At 40.0% G+C, this 19,214-nt stretch overlaps 1 protein-coding gene across 20 annotated transcripts in view; it reads right to left on the reverse strand.

Annotated features, from left to right (window-relative positions):
- The window catches only part of LOC142600499 (uncharacterized), a 292,390-nt gene that overhangs the window by 178,937 nt on the left and 94,239 nt on the right, over positions 1–19,214 (reverse strand). For all 20 annotated transcript variants that reach the window (XR_012834013.1, XR_012834011.1, XR_012834019.1 and 17 more), the window contains one exon: positions 13,154–13,292. Coding sequence is in view for 9 of the 20 variants with exons in the window: in XM_075745329.1 (XP_075601444.1) it covers positions 13,154–13,292 (139 nt within the window). In the remaining 11 variants the exon portion in view is untranslated. The remainder of the gene's footprint in view (positions 1–13,153; positions 13,293–19,214) is intronic.

Genomic DNA, 19,214 nt, shown 5'->3' on the forward strand with positions numbered 1-19,214 from the left:
ATACCATGTTCAATGTCATATTTAACTCTTCTATGTGCCTTTCCCAGTGCCCAGAGTAGGAATTCTGATATGGATTTTAAAACAACCCCCTAAAACCACACTGTGTTCTTTAAAAATGTGTAAACCAAGACAGAGCTCATCTTGCTCTTTTCAGAAGACCCTTGGTTATGCACACACCCCTTCCCACACTCTTCCCTCCTCCCCCCGCCCCAATCCTATGACTGGAATAGCTGCTTCCTAAAACATAAAATATTGTGAAGGCTCACTTTAAATCTTAGGCTGTTAATCTCACCAAAATCTTTATATCTCTAAAGCATATAAAAATGTCATGATCACAGTTTGCAATATACATTTCTGCTGCTTTTCACACACAAAGAAAATTAGCCTCTACTTGTTCAGCAATGTATTTAAAGAGCCCACTGGTCCTTATTACAGACATGCACTTTCAGTAACTTCCAGTGAACAAAGCAGGTTCCAAAATGCTTACACAGGTAAAGATTGTTTTGTATACCTTACAAAAGGATGCAAGAAAGCACAGAGACATCAAAAACATACTTTCTGCAAGTGCTGCTTTTGAGTGCTTTCTGCCTCTGAAATTCTGGATGGCCTCTTGCTGGTTTTGCACACAAGCTGGGGTCAAAGGATTCTCTTGGTGGCAAGCGGCAATTTGGATAAGATCAGTGACTCATTGGTGATGTATGGGGTAGAAGCTACTGGTCTTGCTACCATAATGCTGCTGTGTTAGATTGGTATCGCTGCCTCCTTTAGTCATCAAACACATGAATTGCTGTCAAATACTAAAAAAAATGCATTAATTTTTCCCATGTTTCTTATTTCCCAAGAACAGAATGCTTTTCACATATGGACGATGAAATCTGGAGGGCAATGACATAACTTGAATGAAACATTGCCCATTGCTTCTGATTGTTATTTGTTGACAAGTCCACTTATTTAAATGTGCCAAAGTAATAACAAGATGGAATTTAAGATAAGCATTCCAGAACATATTATTTAGGAATGCTGTGGGCTGCATGGTGTTTCATGCACTGTGTTGCCTGTTGTATCAGTAATGAGTTCATGACTAAATACGTTTTGGGCATTTGCCAAACTGATGGGATTGTGAAAGACTGAAGACCGCAAGAATGATGGCCTGAAACTACAGAGCCCAGCAACGCAGAGGTCTTTGCTAGACCAGTAGAGGATTTCTCAGTAATCATCTGTAAATTATGCAATTACAGCTGATTAGCGCCAAACTCACACGGACACACAGGGATTGAATAAACACCATACAATCACGCCGCACAGAATAAAACAGCACTCCACTGCATTAAAATAGGGCTTCAGCAATAAGGATGATATATCTACTCTGAAAGTAACTATCTTATGAATGATACTTTTTTTTTTTCTTGCAGTAAAATACAATCTGATCTCTCAATCACCTCACACAAAGATTAAGAGGGGGAAAAAAGCCAACAGGTTGCAATTCATAACTTAGTTTGGAAAAAAGTCCCAAAATTCAGATGCTTATGAGGAGATAGAACATCCTGATCCTGCAGCATCCAGCAAAACAAATCTCACATGTACCCACTCTTTGTGAACTTTTTGGGGAAGTCTGCTTCTAGCTGCAACTGGAAACATTGGTTTAATTTTCAAAGCAGTTAATGTCTTATGCTTGATTTGAAGAGGACAGAAATTTTCTAAGGGACAATACCTTCCAAAACCCCTGCTTCATTGAGAATGCTTTGAACTAGGTACCCCAGATATGACCTATCTTTACATAGTAGTCTCTTTTTAAAAGTTAGGCTGCTTTCTGGTAGCCATTTGGAACACTGAGATTTTTAAGTATATTCAGAACTGAATCTTAAAATTAGTACAATTAGTAAAAAAAGAGAGTCACTTGCAGGTAGGGAGTTTCTTTTTTTACAAGTTAAGTAACTTGTACCATGGCTAAATCAGGAAATAGAGCAAAGATGTAGCTCGAGGTATTTTTAAAAAATTCACTGCATAAAATACTACATATTGTACAAGCAAGGAAAATCATTAAGACTTATGCGAAAAAGGAAAGGAAAAAAATTCACCATTGTATTATTACTAGAAATGACAGGAAGTTCTAAAAGGTTCAGGTGGAAAAGCAAATTTATGCAGCAAAGTGAACACCAGATTCTTGAGTTTTTACATATTACTCCATCAGATCCAGCCATTCTGGTAAACTAACATTGGGTGAATAACTGCTCACCAATATGAGAGACAGGTTCACAATTGACAATAACTTTCTCACGTCCAGAATGCCAAATCATTAACTTAAGTATAATGGCACCATGAAAATTTGTACTGGATGAAAACCTCTTCATTTTATTGTAGGTTTGAAGAATAAAGACATACACAAATTAACAAAGTACTAACAGAATCAGTTGTAAAGACTGCTGTCTGTAGGGAATGAATTTGAGTCAGTTGTAGTGACCAAAAATAATAGCCAAGTGGTAACTGCTGACAGGCTGCTATGAAGATAGGCAATCATACTGTTCCTGACATGACATATGACAGCGCTCCTGACACCACAAGGCTAACTGTGCTACATGATTTTGCTTTGTTTCTCCTTGGCGATGTTACCAGAAAGGGGAGGGCTTGAATGAATCACAGTGGATATGCCACCTCTTAGATTTCCACTCACTGAGAGGCACTGATACATCAACGTGGTGAAAACTGCTTGCTTACAGCTTACATTATTTTCCCAAGTTGTCAACCTGACCTGTTTCCCAAACCTTACACTAGCTGCTTTAAACGTCATTTTGGTGTGTGTGTTTCATTCTTAAAATCAAAATCATGTTATCTTTTAAAAAAATGTAATCCTGAAGAACTTGATCTGGTTTGAATTCTACTGTTTTTCTTGTTGACAGCAAAACACATGCCTCTGAGATGGAACTACTGAGCAAAAGTACTTGACTACTTTAATAACCTTCATATGGGTAAAAGAAAAATAATTAAAAGATATCTGTGCACAAAGACAAAACTAGCAATTGAGTATCCTGGGGAAAAATGAGTTCTTTGAAGTATTTATGACCCAAGTCAATTTGAGAGGTATTTTAAAGTCATTCTTGTACAGCTCAACTAATGAAGCCTGCACCCTACAGATGTGTGCCTTTAGTCCCCTGAAGATTTTCCCCTTGCATTAACCCACTTCCCTCCCATATCATCGCTGACAGCCTAGACGGTGTCTCTTATGCCTCAGAGGTGACATGTCCTGCCGCTTGTCCAGAGTGGTACCAGCATCTGAAAGTCTTGCCAGACAGAGGCCACAACACCTGCTCCTCCTGCTTCACCCTCACTGTGCCTTCCCTCAGGGCTCAGCTGATCATGCTCAGAAACCTGCACAAACGGCCCCATCTTGGAGATGTCTATTTCCCTGCCAAGTCTGGCTGGTCATGACCAAGAGTTAAATGACCAAAAGTGTGGCAGGATGGGTGAGAGCAGGAAGCAGAAAGATCTGAACGCTAACTAACAGGTACAGACAGACCAGTTACTTAATTCTTGTTTCCTTACAAGGATAAGCAAATTAAAATAAAAATTAGAAATCTGAAACAGTGAGGGCATGGATCAGAAGATCCTGTAATACATGTTACTCAGACCACAGTCTTACGGATACCTAGCTGTAACACAGCAGAGATGAAACAGATTTATTAAGTCTTTGTCTTTCATTTAAAAAAAAAATTAAGCATGAATAAAATGTAATTCCTTTCTATCCAGTTCAGTAAGAAGGTTTCCACTACAACCCTAAAAGTTAGCTTTCCATGAATTTGTTTTAACTCATTAATAAAGGATTTTGATATTACTTGAGAATGAGACTAGAATTTTCCCTGTATTACTCAAAACCTGTTTCAGATACAGTTTGAGGTAAGGAATATTAATCAGGGTGTAGCTGACTGATGTCATGATTATCATGAGAGATGGGATTTGGTAAAACAGTTAATTGGAGTTCAGCATGGAATTGGGGCAGGATCTGAAGTCTCATTGCAATCGTTCCAAGGCCGTTTGCGCATACATATGTGAAACTTTTGATGGCTGCTTTTCTTTGGGAAGTGTCCCTTTCATCAGTCAAACACACTGTGCAGGAATCAATTAAAGCTCAGTGCATTGTTCACCAGAGATGAAATTCTGGAATATAAACCCCTCCAGATTCTCTTAAAAAACCTGGGACCAGTTCTCTATTCGTCTATTAGGTTCATGTCAGGCTTTTCTTCCTTGGTAAACATCCTCAGTGGTGTGTTTAGTAACCCAATAAAAAAGAATAATTCCAGTCTGCTTGCACGAGCATTGCAGAGCACTGAGCAGGGGAATCTTGGAATGAAAAAATTGAGAGTATGAAGCGAGAGTATGAGAGGAGTGGCTATGCAGAAATACCAAAATCCAATTTACCAGATGGTGTCAGAAGTAGAAAAAGGAGGGAAGAACAGGGAAAAAATATTCCCCAGTGGGGCTTTCCTGAAGATCTCATGCTGCTGCTAAGAAGAAAATTGCAAAATTCCAGAAGGTCAGTGCAGAATTCATACTGTTTCTGCCAATAGAAATGTGAATACGCGTCCATGGGTAGGGTATGTACACTTATATCAGAGCAGGTGTTACACCACTATTTTTAACACCATCTTCCTCCTCATCAGAGAGGTTAAAGTATGAAATAAAAAAAAAGCAAACATTTAAAAGCCTGATTGACAAGAACAGTACATACTCTTCTAAAACTTTTCTTAATCTTCTTTTTGTTTATTCACAGATAATGGCTTACACGTTATCTCATAGGAGCTACTGCTACCATAGTTTATAATTTTAACATATAATATTATTTTAATTAAATACTAACTATATATTATTATTCTTTTAATAAAAAAAATAAATAAATAGTCAAAACCTCCAAACCTTTTAGGTTGTAATCCAGGGAGGGAGATATTTTTCTTAATGGTATTCAAGTGGCTTAGCCAACATTGACTGTTTTTATAACACTGGCCCCATTGTTGTTGATAATAAGACTAGGGGAGAGACCTTGGGAGGTAAACCACACATTTATTTGGTCTTTAAGATTTACTGTCGTGTTGGCTACTGTGTGATCTTTGTGAAACTCAGGGATGCAAAGAGCAGCGTTTACAAAGACCGCTGCCAGCAGTTTGGACATGGCTTTCCCGCTGTTATTTCTAGGACGCTTCTTGCACTTGGGCATTTGTCCCCTCGTTCTGTAGTCTTGACAATGTCCTTGGCGCTCAGCTTCCCAGCTTATTATCTTGAGTTGAATTCAGCATGGTGTAGATGTGATATTGAAGAGATTACTAAACGTTTTCAGGGCAGCCTGTCAAGTCCTGATGCTGCAATAGCCCTGAGCTGGTTTACCTGTGTGTCAGACACAGGAGAACACAGCAAGAGAGACTGCCACTGCCTCAGGGACAGTCTGCGGGGGAACTGGAGAATTGTTGTGAGCCTCCGATGCCTACTTCCCTGTCTATATTAACTGCTTCTTTGGGGTTAATGGAATGAGGCTGTTGAGCTCCAAAGGGACCGACCACCCCAGGTTTTGCATCACTTTGCCTGCTCCTCCCGAGCTGCAGGGAATGTAGGGCTTGGGCGTGCATGGGACAGGAGAGACAGAGGGGAATCCAGGCCTCCTGACAATCACCTTTTAGCTTGCAAAAGAATTATTAAGCAGTTACGGGACATCACATGTATTTTTAGTAAAAATACTGCACACCCTGCATATTTACAGGCTTTCCCTGTTCGACCTTATACAAGTCATTTTGGTTTTTTGAGTGACCATTAAGTGGGCTGTTGAGTTTTCTGCTTTATAGCCTTCTCATTTTACTTCTCTCGAGTTCTTTCTTTCAGGGAGATACTGTCAAACTTATCTAATAATGGTTGTTACAAACTTATGATTCTTAAAGTAGAGATCCTACAGAAAAGGGAACTGCTTCAAGAAAAACAGTAGTGAACAGCACAGCTCTTGCTTTCAGTCAGTGATAGATTTCTCAGACAGCTATCACTTAGGATTATATTTGCCAAGCCTCTGGCTGCAGGTAATTACTTTTAATTTTTTTTATTTTTATTTTAGCCTGAACAGTTCAGCCATTGTAAAAATAAAGGGAGAGGAAATATAGGGGAAAGAGGAAAATTCCACTCTAGGAAACAGAAAAAAAAAAGCTCTTTTCCATTTTCTAACAGCAAGATTTTCAAGAAGCAGCTAGAAAGTAGAAAGCTGGGGTGGAAACAGTCTCCAGCAAAGTGCTTTTATTAGTGCATTTTTATTTTGATTTTGCCTAATTGCAATGCCTTGAAAATTCAATTTTGTGATTGTACGGTAAAATAGGTATGACTTAGACCTCTTCTCAGGAAAATCCCAAGTCTAGATAAACTCCGACTACACACACACACACACACACATTTCCAGCTTAGCAGCTTTGTGAAGAATTTGGTGAGGATACATAGTAAAGGAGGCAGGAATTAGGAATTACTTATGTACAGACATGAGATGAGGCCTTGGGAACACCTGTTTTGTACTCCATGATGGCTTGATTCCAGTTCCCTACCTTGATATTTCCCTGTTCATGAGGGGGACAACAGTTTTGGGGTCATCTCCAATTAAAATTGATTTCTTCAAGCCTTCATTAACACACACCAAACTTAGAAACAGCAGGGCTTTAAGTATTTTTAAAATATCTGTGAGTACTGTACACAGAGCTAAAAAGTTAAGCCTGTCTGAATCCTAATCTGCATCTCAAAGTTTATCAGCAGGTTTTTAAGATTCTTAAAATTTCTCAGGCAATCTCAGGGAAGATCTTTTCTAAGTTTTATAAAATATAAGTTTGAAAAACATGTACTTTTTTCTGTATGGGAACAGGCTTATGGATTTTACATTAAGGCAAACCAGAAAGCTCTCAACTCCACAGGGATTAATAACCATACAAAATAATAGACTGTCATGTGTATATTATTTACATGACATAGTACTTTCCACTGAGACTCCCATCCCAGGAAGAAAACAGAACAAGTGCAAGTGAAATATTGTAGGAAAGAACACATGGCAGCTGAAGAGTAATAATTTCTAAAGCAAGAAAGATGAAAGTTATTAATCAAAATTGCTATTAGTCTCTTCCTCCTTCCCCACCCACTCCAAAATATACTAGTTGATAAACTAGTAGTATGTCAGCATAGGAAGGAGGCTTTCAAATTTTATCACCTAATAGGATATAGAAATGGATTTAGAAGAAAGTTTAAAAGGGCTTAAGTGAATCTAAGTTTCTCCAATTTACAGTTTCTTCCATCCTTCCCACATGTGGAAATTCACTTGGAAAGTTCCAGAGATATAATTTTCACCCTCCTACACGTCACCTCTGATACAGCTCACAGTTCACAAGAATGCAAGAAACTAAATCCTTACCTGACATCGGTATTGCAGACAGCCCAAACCAGAGCACATCTACTTAACCTTTGGGATTGCAGAAATGTGTAGCCACTCACCCTACCTGGTGAGACAGAGTGGTTCAGAAGTATGTAGATAAGAAAAAGAGTTTGCCTTATGAAAAAAGAGTTTGCAACCTCAGCTGGGCTGGCCATTTGCAACAGTGGAAAAGCGCTACGGTTGAATTATGGTACTATGATTTGTTCACTACTGTGCTACAAACTCTTAAAGCAGCCCAAGGAGAAGAAAAGAGGAGAGGCTCTCTGCTTAGTTTTCCTAGGACAGTAATAACATGAACAATGAAAGCCAACTGATAGATTTTGCTTCAGGCTTTTTCTTCATGAAAGGTTTTTGTTTTTCTAATGCTAATTTTTCCACTCCATACTCAGTCATACCAGCTTATCATCTGTTCACTTCCATTCATATACCAGTATCCATCCAACCCAAGAAATGTGAGTTTCAGCTATCTTTTTTTTTTTTTTTTGGAGGATGGACTGACCATATTTGGTTTTGATTACTGGTCTTTGAACTTACTTTATTTAAGTGTGGTCATCTTCCGAATATATCACTCCGTAAATATGTCACAGTAGGGTTTCATGTTTACTGTTTCTCAATGACTTCCAGATCAAATTTATTCAGTTTGAAACCAAAAAGATGATTGGTTTTGGGCTGGGGTTTGTTTTGTTTTGTTTCTTTTTAGGCATGGGGGGGGGGGGGGGGCGGGCATGGAGGCGGAAGCTAGGTTAACCAGTATTACGCTGTCAGCCATGTCTCTGGAAGTTAGGCTGGCTCATGCATCCTCTCCATCTCCAGTAACAAAGATTTTGCAACTGGGATTTCACTAATCACTCCATTTATAACGTGAGAGACAGGACAACATATCGTTTGCTCCCCATAGCCCTGCTGGTGCTCCACGGGCAAAAGGACTGAAAAGTAATGACGGACTTTTACTCTCACAAGTGAAACATGCATATGAAAGTGGTAATACACATAGGGAACAGATCTGTTGACTAAGAACATGCCATTTTTACATAGTCACTTTTCTGACCGTAACCGCACTTTATACTCCAGGCATGGTTCTGTTTTCCTCTGCCATGGCACAGATGTGAAGCATTTAAAACCTTTTAACAGGACCCAACCTAAGGCTAAAGGACAAAACCCTGACAACATAATCCTTAAATTTACATCCCTGACATTTCAAATGTTCTGCGACAGGGTCAAAAATCTTGATAAATCAAAATTCTCACACTGAAAAAAAAAATCCAAAACAACACAGAGCCATGACTCATCTAATGGTAAGAGAGGCAGATGTCTCCATGAAGTCCTGTTTTGAACAATAAAAGTTTTAAAGATGCGATTTTAAAAATACCTCAGCTTCCCAGCTGTATTTGCCCACTACAATATACTGGAGGAGGAGGCAATATACAGGGTTTGGTTTCTGGGAAATCTCAGCTGCCTCTTTGCTGATATGCATGTTTCTTCAGTCTTTTTTCAGGGTGCAGACTATCTCCCCTTAAAAGTGTCATGTATATACATATTATATACTCTTATAAAGTGAGGCAGTGAAACATGGGACACCTGAGAAGATGGCTGCATCCTGTTATAGCAGATATTCCAAAAGGGGGCTTCTACAGGAGAAGGATATTGGCAAATGAGAAGGAAGTCCCTGTATCTGCTAAAATAAAATACAAGAGACTGTTTTAAGGGCCCACCAGCCATTTTTCTTGGCCTAGCAGAGTCCCACTGGCACTGCAAGTATCCTGGGTATCCTGGGTTAGTCTGTCTGACAGTTACTCTTTTTTTAAAGGTAATAATCCCAGAATCCCATTTTACAACACACCCCGGAGACATGAAACAACTCAAACTATCCGTATTTTGCAAGAGTTTCTTGGCATGATCCACATGGTAGTTAAAAAATCTTTAATGGAAATTGCTGCCACAATTTGCAGGCTTCCTTAATCCAGCTATGGTATCTGCAGCACCTCCAGGCACCTGTCTTGTTCTCGTAATACAAAATCAACAATACCATGGCAGAGCTTGAGGGGATGTCTGAAGATGATGAGAACTTAGAAAGGAATGCCAGTATGAAAACTTGGCTGGTGCTTGGCTTTTTTTTTTTGTTTATTTATCTAACCATTCTTTTACCAGGAAATATCACACAGACAAATGAAGATGTCTTTTGCAAAGGCATCCAAGCCAACGAGCACTAAATGATTTTAACACAAAATTAATTAAAACAAAAACATTTAAACACTATAATTCTAAAAATGGCCTTCAGCTACATACATGCCAAGCTACAGCAATTGCAATGCAATAAATCAGTGTGAGATATATACTAACAAAGTAAAAACCTGATTTTTGCCAGGACAAGGGCAAAGCTCTCTTAAATATTTTGAAACTGCAGTCTTGAAATGATCAATTATCAACAGACAGCTGCATGGGGTTTTTTTGGTTTGTTTTTAACGAAGTTTAGCCCTTCATTGCTGTACTTGGAGTTGGTAACTACAATTTGTTTGGTTCTGACTTGAATAACCCAACATGTTACTTTCTAGTTTTCAAATTCTCATCCTGTCCCACTGCCCAATTTTTTCTTTCCCTTAGTACTCACGTCAAACCTTTCAATGGGAAAAGTGCACAATATCCTCCTGAACTAATTCTGCTTATCAGTTTTATGAATACGGAAAAATCCAAACAATGTTATATACTGTCCCATGAATACAAAATTCAATATGTTTCTTTTGTACTGGATACAAAACTCTTTAGCTCGTTACAAGGAGAAATGTCACCACACCATAATACCTGGACTTGCAGTATTCAACAAGCCTTTTTTTAATGTAGTATCATTCTGGGGAGGGGCTTAAGCATGGGGGCAAGGGGAGCACATAGAGTTAAAAGCTATCTGCCTCTGGTTTTTCAGCTTATTGCACTTTTGCATATTAGTGGCACAGTTCTCCACACTGGTTTGCTGCCCATCAAAGTGTACTTAAGTATGAAATAACAAATCACCCTCCAGCTCACACTTTCTCTTCTGGAGGGCTGGAGTTTCATTGAGTTTATATCTCTACTGAGAAACATACTCCAGCTGTATAGCTATTGTTTAATACTAATGCTTATCCACCTGGTGATATACACTGTCTCTGCCTTTCCACCTCTATGGAATATGAACACAACCAAATTCCCCAAAGATCAACCTGACTGACACCAGCCTCAGCCTATCTTTCAGACTCTCAGAGGTTTTCTCTGCATGTTGCATTGCCTCTCTGTCCAGCTCTCTGAGGTGACATTGGTGCTGCCTGGACCCCCATTCCCTGTAGTAAGACTGTGGCTACTCTTTGTCAGCCTTGGAGGAATCTGACAAGCTGGAGCAGGCCCAGGAAGCAGCAGTCACTGACCTCCTGCCTCTGCAGGTGGGGTGGCTGTGAATCCCCAAGCATGCCTGGCCGCGCGGTGCCAGTTTGTTTGTGCCCACGCTGTCTTTGGAGCCTACAGCCAAGATACAGAAGAAATCACCTTTCCACCTGTATTACTCAGGGCCATCTCAGGTCTATTGCCACTTCCCTGGGTTTCATCACCCAGGGCAGGCATGGGTGTTCATCGGGAAGCCCTTAGCCTGTCAGACATACTTTGCCTTACGTGCAGTGGAGCACTGGCTCAGCGGAAGCCCAGGATGCTGGGCAACGTAAGCCTGTTTGCAGAGACCTTTACGAAAAGGACAGTAGAAGTCAGAGAATTAAACAGTTGAAATCAATAGCCTTCATTCAAGACTACTTAATGTTTATTTGTTTTAAAACTCCAGCAATATGCATTCCACAAAAATAAATTTCTGATATTATTCATCTGCTGAATCTGCCTCTATCTTATTTGAAGTAGCAGATAAGACATAAAGCAAGTGGCATGCAATTTAACCTTCCTCAGCAGACAAATACTGTTTATCTTATCATGTAAATTACAAAAATAGGCCTAGAGGATTTGGCACAGGAAATCTAACACACAATAAGTTAAATAATGCTTAGGAGAAATACCAATCAGTCTGTCATTAAGACAAAGGGGTGAAGGGTTGGACAACTTGTAGTTGAACTACCAGTGTCCATTCTGAGAGTGACTAACAGAAGCTTTATAATAATTTATTGCTGTCTTACTCTGATGTTAACTGGTAAAATACAGAAATCTGAAATTACCTGAAATCCTGATTTTTACTTTTTTTTTAATTTTGGCACTTGACATCTCTTTCTTTGAATAAGGGATGTGTGAATTAATTCATCATGCACACTTTTCAAACCCCCTGACACCACTGGTTTGAATAAAGTGCTACTGGTTTCCAATTACAATCAAAAGAACATACCAAAATGGGACAATCAAGACATGATGGAAAGAGAAAAAAAATCATTTAGATTATAATCAGAACACAGTGGATAGCATATAAAATGAATATAGGGAAAATAGGTGGAAAGAGGAAGTGAGAACAATTTCTGTGAGAGTAGAACTGAAAAGCCATCCATATCATCCACTTGTGACTGAGTCAGCATATGGCCCTTGATTAAATTCCTAAAATAATACTGACAACACTGTACATGTTCCTTGCACTGCTATTATGACAAACAGTCCTGGCATGAACCGTGACTATGAGGCCCACCCTGAACCCTAACCCATCTTAAACAAAGTTACAGTACACCTTGCAGGCACTTGACACACATTCTCCACCTTACTTTCCAAATTTGCTGCCCGAACATGTGAAGCCTTACAAAAGGGCAGCTGCAAGCTTCTCGGACATGTAGGCAACACCAAATTTTGCCATCTCATGGGTGAAGAAAGACTCAGGGCAGAAATATCTCAAGGCACCAACTAGGACTGGAGGTAGCAGCTGGGATACACAGTTAACCAAGACCAAGGCCAGGCAGCTTGCTCTCTTGCACAGACCTATACCATTAAATTGACAGGGAGCACCTCATCACCACTATGATTTTGCTGCCTTCATGAGTTTGCTTTCTTTAAACTAGTGCCTACCTTACTTGAGCCTAAAGAAAATCCTGCCATAGAGTTGCTCTTTCTAAGAAGTGAAGCATGAAGTACTGGCAGTTGAATGTGGTTTGCATTATCTTTAGCAGACACCATCTCAAAGCAAAAAGCCTCTAAGGCCATTCTGAGACCTTTAAATGTAAGAAAATTCCCTTTAGCCAAAGCCAAAGGGCCAGAGGGAAAAAGGCAAAGACATGTTTTCCAGGCAGGATCCATGCTCACCAAGTGAGGGGTAACCCTAAGCGTCAGTAAATGCAATTATGTTTCCTGCTTCTCCTGTGAGGCACCCACAGGATCGTGGCTCTGTCTTGCAGGATTGCTGCAGCAGCTTGACTGCAACAGGCAGTCATGAAGAAGCAACCCTTGGTGTGGAGGTGGACTGACAGGTAAAACACTCCCTCCGTAGAAGTTAGAGCACACTGACCAGCTGAAGTGGCTGAGAAGCTGTCATAATGTTATCAGCCAGTGTATTGTACTGCACTGGGCATGTAGAGATTTGAAACCACAGACGGCTAACTTCACTTCCTGCCAGACATTTATTTTGCAATATAACAAATGAAAACAGGCCTTTGCATTGCAAATGCGGTATTTCATGAATCTGAGAACATGAAAGCAATTTGTTGACATCTTTTATTTTATTTTTTTTTAAATGGTTTTGGCTAATACTTGCATGGAAGCAGAAGGCATGATCATCAAATCACATACCTTGGAGTAGCAGTAGGACAGCAGAGGTCAGAGCAGTGAGGCTACTGCAAAGGGTGTTTTCGGTTGTCTCAAAGTGATCCATGCCAAGCTGCAGAGGTGGGCAGGCATATGAAGTACTCCTCCGAGGTTTCACGTTAGTCTAAAGCAAAATAAAGGCAGGCTGATGAGTGGAAAGCTTCTCTATACCTGTATAAATATTCCTTATAAAATACAAAATGGGAAATTGAATTGCCTGTAGTTATCACAGTCTCACGACTCCCATACACACTAGGGTTTTGATGTGGTACTGACTTAGAGGAAACCATTACCATAAACTCATTTCACAGATGACTAAACAAAGAGGAGATTATCATCATTTCATTTGATGTTGGTAATTAAAGGTTTTGAAAAACAAAATTAAAGACAACCCTCCCCTGCAGTTTGGAGCCTAAGTAAAAGCATATATAGTTTTACAACATATGTATTTAAAACGGCAAGACTTCATCTCCTAAGCCTTTATTTCATGTATAATTTATGTAGATATACTGTACTGTGGGTTTTTTGGTATAGCTAATGTTTGGGCAGAGAGGTCTTTAAATGTAGTAAAACAAAAGGAAACAAAACAGACACCATGTGCAAAATCCACAGCCCACACTGTCTTAACCCTTTAGTCCTGTAGCCTCTCCCCTGCAATTTAATCTGACGCTATCAATTTTCATCTGAAAGTGACAGCAAACAGTTAATTCCTGTTAATAGCAGTTGACACAAGCACATCCAATGCAGTACACTGATGGAGCCATATAAAAAAGATTCCACATGCTTAGGGGCAGGGGTGGCATGTGAAATGAAAAAGTAATATTGTTTACTTTTCCATAGCTTGTAAATTGTTTAAGTAATTATTATATGTATTTATTTTATTAAAAGGAGAGGCATTTTTGTTTTGATTTCTTTGCTCTGATCCCACTTATTACTGCTGTCTTTGAAACTCCACAGACACTGCATTTCTTTTACTGACTGGACATTTCTGAAATAGTACCACTATCAGGTAGATCAGATTGTTGGCAAAAGCTTTGGCACCAAAGAGACTCAACAAATAAATTTCATCACGCCGACCCTGTACTAAACAGCAACTTTATGTGGATAACCTCATGGGAATGGAAGTTGAGAAAGAGCTATTTCAAGGCCGCCAATAACTTAATCTCTGTTCAGTTCATAATGCAAAGCCATTTCTGTTTCCTTTGCTCACAGTGCTAAAGAGTTTTTGGGATACTGTAATCCTCATAAGGTGGGGAGGGCAATGTGGGGGGTAGGGGTTTGCAGGAGGGAGAGGAGATCCCACTGAAATTATGCCCCATTTAAAAAAAAAAAAAAGAAAAATAAATAAAAAGCCAAGTTTTTCATCTTGGAAATTCTCAGCCTCAGTTACGTGAGTGCAAAAAGTAACTTTTATTTGAAGAACTAACACTCACTTCTTTGTTAAGAAAACTTAGGGCACCACCCAGCAGACATGAAGGCTCCTATGTTATCAGCAAACTATTTCCTGGGTATATGTTCACCCTTTCCATGCAGCTTGCTTATTTTTTCAACCAAAAAAGAAAGAAAAAAAAGGCAGTGCAAACAAATTCTGTAACACTGCTGAATGATCTGTGTTTTGCTGCAAAAACTACTATATTGATGTAATGGAAATTTCATAGGTGTCCAACTTTGCAGAAACAAAACTGGAAAGGTGCCAAGTGGAACCCTAGTGCAGCCCTGCATGTTCTTTCCAAGGTGAAAGGGCTCTGCACAGTGCTGCTGCCTGTCATCATCTGAGAACAGGCCCTAAGAGGCAGAGACAACGTGCACAGCTGAGCAAAATAACTCGGGTGGTAGAACATGAACCCCCACTCCCCTGTTAATGGTTAACCTAACCCCTTACCCACAAACACACTACCAGTTACTCTGTAAATTTAGAACTGCAAGCTTGAGTTCTGCAGAGGAATAAGCTTGAATGAGTATGCTCTCTGCCTATCTGCCTCTCCTCCCGGTTTTGAACCTATATGATGGTTCGAACTATGTTTGACAGGGGTGGGGGAAGGTAGGACTCACAAAGATATCAGGTTCCCATAAATGTCTGGAAAGCTGAGGTTGGAAGGAGAGCAGGAGAAGAATCTGATTGTGCCTCCACAGCAGGGACACCCACAGGAGCTTCCAACGACTCTTTCCCACATGCCCTTCTGCATCCACAAGTCATCAACCAGAAGACCCTGCAGCACCTGATGCCTTGCAGCCAACTGGCAAAGACGCAAGGATGCTGAAGAGATGGCGGAAGGAAAGGGGGATACACAGGGCTCAGCTCTGGGGTTTGTGCAAAAGAAATTGGAGATACTGTGGGAGAGTCCATCAGGAGCACAGGGGAAGGGAGCCAGGTTATTGCTGTAGGCAGCTACGGCAAAACACAGCTGTCCTGAGTGCCACAGTTTACAGAACAAATTGTCCTCTTTCTGGTTCCCCCTTCTCCCCCAAGAAACATTTTTGTACTAGCAGTAGGAATGGTGGAAAAGGAAGATTATACAACATCCAAAATCAATAGCAGTCATCACATGCAGGAAAGCATTCCTTTCTGCAATCCTGGGAGTCACCTCAAGTAACAAACCAGACAGGGATATGGCAAAAACTTAAATCCTGAAGAACAGAGATGCTTGGCCAACATAACACTATGTATGGCAGGATTAAGCAGGCTTCACTGTCCAGCGTGGTTGTACAATGCTTGTCAGAGGGCTGCAATGCTCGGGGAGCTTCTGCCCCTCCAGCCCCAAAATCAGGGGTCACTGTCTCGCAGCATAACACAGCAGCTTGCAGTAAAGTCCCCTCAACACTTCTGCACATGAATCTCACTGTTTCACAGGAAAGCAAAGTGGAAACCCAGCATCCACTGGCATCAGTCGCCTCTGCTGACTTCAGATTCAGCCCAGTGGAGCGACAGAGCCAAACCTCTGTGGAGGAGCTGGGCTTCAGGCGTTGGTGAGCTGTGCAGACCTCTGTGGGCTCACAGCTGCAGAACAGCATGAAAAGTAATATTAATATAAAAACCAGGTGGTGCACAACTTTTTCAGTTGTGCTGTTTTGCCTTTGGGGGCAGGGGGAGTGTTGAGAAAAGATGAAGACGACCTCTATCCTCCTGCTACTCTGACTAAATCTCCAGTACTAACTTTTGACTTCTTTTAAAATACAAGCACCTTTTCATGAAGTTGCCCTTGGAAATCAGCCGTACCAAATGTTACTGTATATATCAAGATACAGTACACAGTATAGCGTATATTAGTTTCTATAGGACTGGAAGAAGAGACGAAGTAGTCTTATGAGAGGAAGCTTTTTCTTAAGTAAAGGTTTAGTCTATGGATTTCACAGACTTAACTAGCAGCAGCCAGCCACGGCCTTTCTATTTCATCAAGCCAGAGCTTTAAACACACCTTTGCATTTCACCAAGTTTTGTCCTTGAGAAAGTCAGGTGTCCATGGCTAGTGTATCCAGACATTTAACCAGATACCCAGTCCAAATGCAAGAAAAACAATGGGCTGTTGTGATGGGATACATGCTAACCTCTGCAACCAGCATTTGCAGTTTCACTCTGTCTCTCAGTTCATTGCCCGGGTAAGGTGTCTAGCAGCCGACAAACGGAGCCCAAAATTTAAGACAGCTTGCAAACGCCAAGTTAGCTTTACTTGCACATTTAGCGAAAGAAGAGCCCAGGCATCTTGCCATGGTAAAGTAGCAGAACAAAACAAAAACAGAGTTTAAAAGTTTATCTTCTGGAATCCTTTTGCCCTCTCAACAATGCCTTTGTATTTCAGGGCCTTTTAAGCTGGCCTTGTCAGGCTAGAAAGACCTCTGCAAAGTCAAGAAAATACTCTCTCATAAGACCCTGAGATATGATAAGGCCACAAATCCCAGGTTTTAAAGAAACAATGACAGCAAAAGACCAAACAAGTGAAAGAGCAGAAGATTGGGATCAGAAGATGAGCTATGCGGTAAAATTGCAATGGTTTACATTTTTTAAATATCAGGGAAAACATTCAATAGCAAGAATGATTTTTCATGTTTGTTTATTAGCACCCCCACCTCTCCAAGAGAGCTTTTTTTTCCCCCTCTTTCCACTTTGGCTGCTCTAGGCAAGGATTTTTCCCCTCAACTGTTTACTCTTTCACTCAGTCTTCAGTAAAATGTCAGCAAACAATTGTCATTTGGTATCTGTAAAAGATAATGCAGGTGGAAAGGGGAATACTGAAATCCAATACCTCCCTGTAAAAACCTACTGTACTATCAACACCAGATAAACTTCCTTTTCTCTGCTAGAAACCTGACCTTGTAAATACACTTACTAGGATCATGGTAGGGGAATACCTATCCAGCTTGTTTGGGTAAGTTATCAGCAAGTCTTCCTCTCAGAAGACAGAGGTTTTCTGGACACTAAATACCTGACCCAACTTTGCAATGTACCTTAAGAAAGCTTTTCTCTGGATCTCGGTATGAAATGGGTGAGGTTGCAAGATAGTTGTAATGGGTCCTGCTCTGAAGTGCTGGGCACAAAGCAGCAATAAGGTCAGTAAGGTGTATTCACCTTGAAACAAATAATTTGAAAGAAATCACCTTAGCTTTCTCAACACATCACATACTCTAGTATTCAGTCCATCTTTTCAGTTTGGAAATACATTATCATCAGAACTGCACTTTGGATTCTAGAGCTTTGAGGCGAATGTGTAATTTACAAGGTGATTTAAGAATAAATTGAGGAACCACTCCTACTGATTAAAACCTAGGTAAAATTCAAACCCACTAAAAAGCAAAATACTACTATGCTGTATTTTTGCAGTGCATGCTTGTATTTTAGTTAACTAGTTAAGTAAGCTCTTGGTCACCCACCCTTTTTTTTTAAATGGTAAATCTGCAAATCCCCTGAAAAGAAAGGAGGTGCTCTTGAAGCAAATTTTGGTAATCAAACCCAGCTCATGCAGCTTTTGTTCATGTAAATATGCTACTCCCACAAATGGAGTGTCAACAACACTTCACAAATATCTCATAAGTAAAGTGTTGGACTAAAATCTAGTAATTTTTTTTTTAAAGTACTTATTGCACGTTTGCTGAGGAAAGAATTCTCTTCAAAAGACCATTTTTAAAATGTACCTCAGTCACATGAACAGTCACACAGAAGTCACAGGAACCACCTGCATCAGCAAGAAAAGCAGGATTTGGCCCTCAATGATTCAATTAAACTCCATATTGTCAACCTAAATTCTACATGTAATTCAAGTTGGGCACTACTGCTGTGTTGTTTCAACAGAGGCTGTTTTACATCTCAGAAACGCCTGGACCACAACAATGTCACTATTAGACAACTTCTGCTTTTTACACACTTTAAAACTTTTCAAGGGGGAAAACTGTTGTAAAAAAACCTTTTTGTTTTCTTCTTTCTGTTCTAAGCTTCAAATTGAATTGAGGTCCCACTAATTTAAGTATAGAGCTTTGAGGTATATATCTTAAATATGATAAATGACCAACAGAAAATTAAAAGTCTACTGCTACAGCACTGCCAAGTCTGTAAGATCATGAATCACAACATCCACATAAAATCCCCAAAACTGTGTTCTGAAATATAAAACAGCTCCAATAATCTTTTCATCTTACATAAACATATATGTGGGTCAGATTTGAAAGAGCTGGAGTCAGTCTGTGAAAAGCCTGGAAGTAATATATATGTTTGACAAGAAACATTGAAATGTCCCTTGATGGAGTTTCCCCTAGCCTGTTCCACTTGCACAGATATTCTACCTAGTACCTCTTTTCTACCTCACAGGCAGGTTCTTTACGTAGTATGACCATACCTGCTTTACTTTTCTGTTACTCTAGATACCACTTTGAGCAAATGAGGAAGACAACACATCTTAATCTGCTTTAACTACAATGGGGTGCAATAACATTCTTTAACAGAGGAGAAATTATAACAAATATTTATCAAGCTCCTGCTTTAGTCCTACACCTTTCCCTCACCACCTGTTAAGTGCCAGCTCTGTTGGGGAGGTCCTGCAAAATCCAGCGAAGGTGC

Source organism: Balearica regulorum, chromosome 2 (genome assembly GCF_011004875.1).
Source record: "Balearica regulorum gibbericeps isolate bBalReg1 chromosome 2, bBalReg1.pri, whole genome shotgun sequence".
Lineage (NCBI taxonomy): Eukaryota > Metazoa > Chordata > Aves > Gruiformes > Gruidae > Balearica > Balearica regulorum.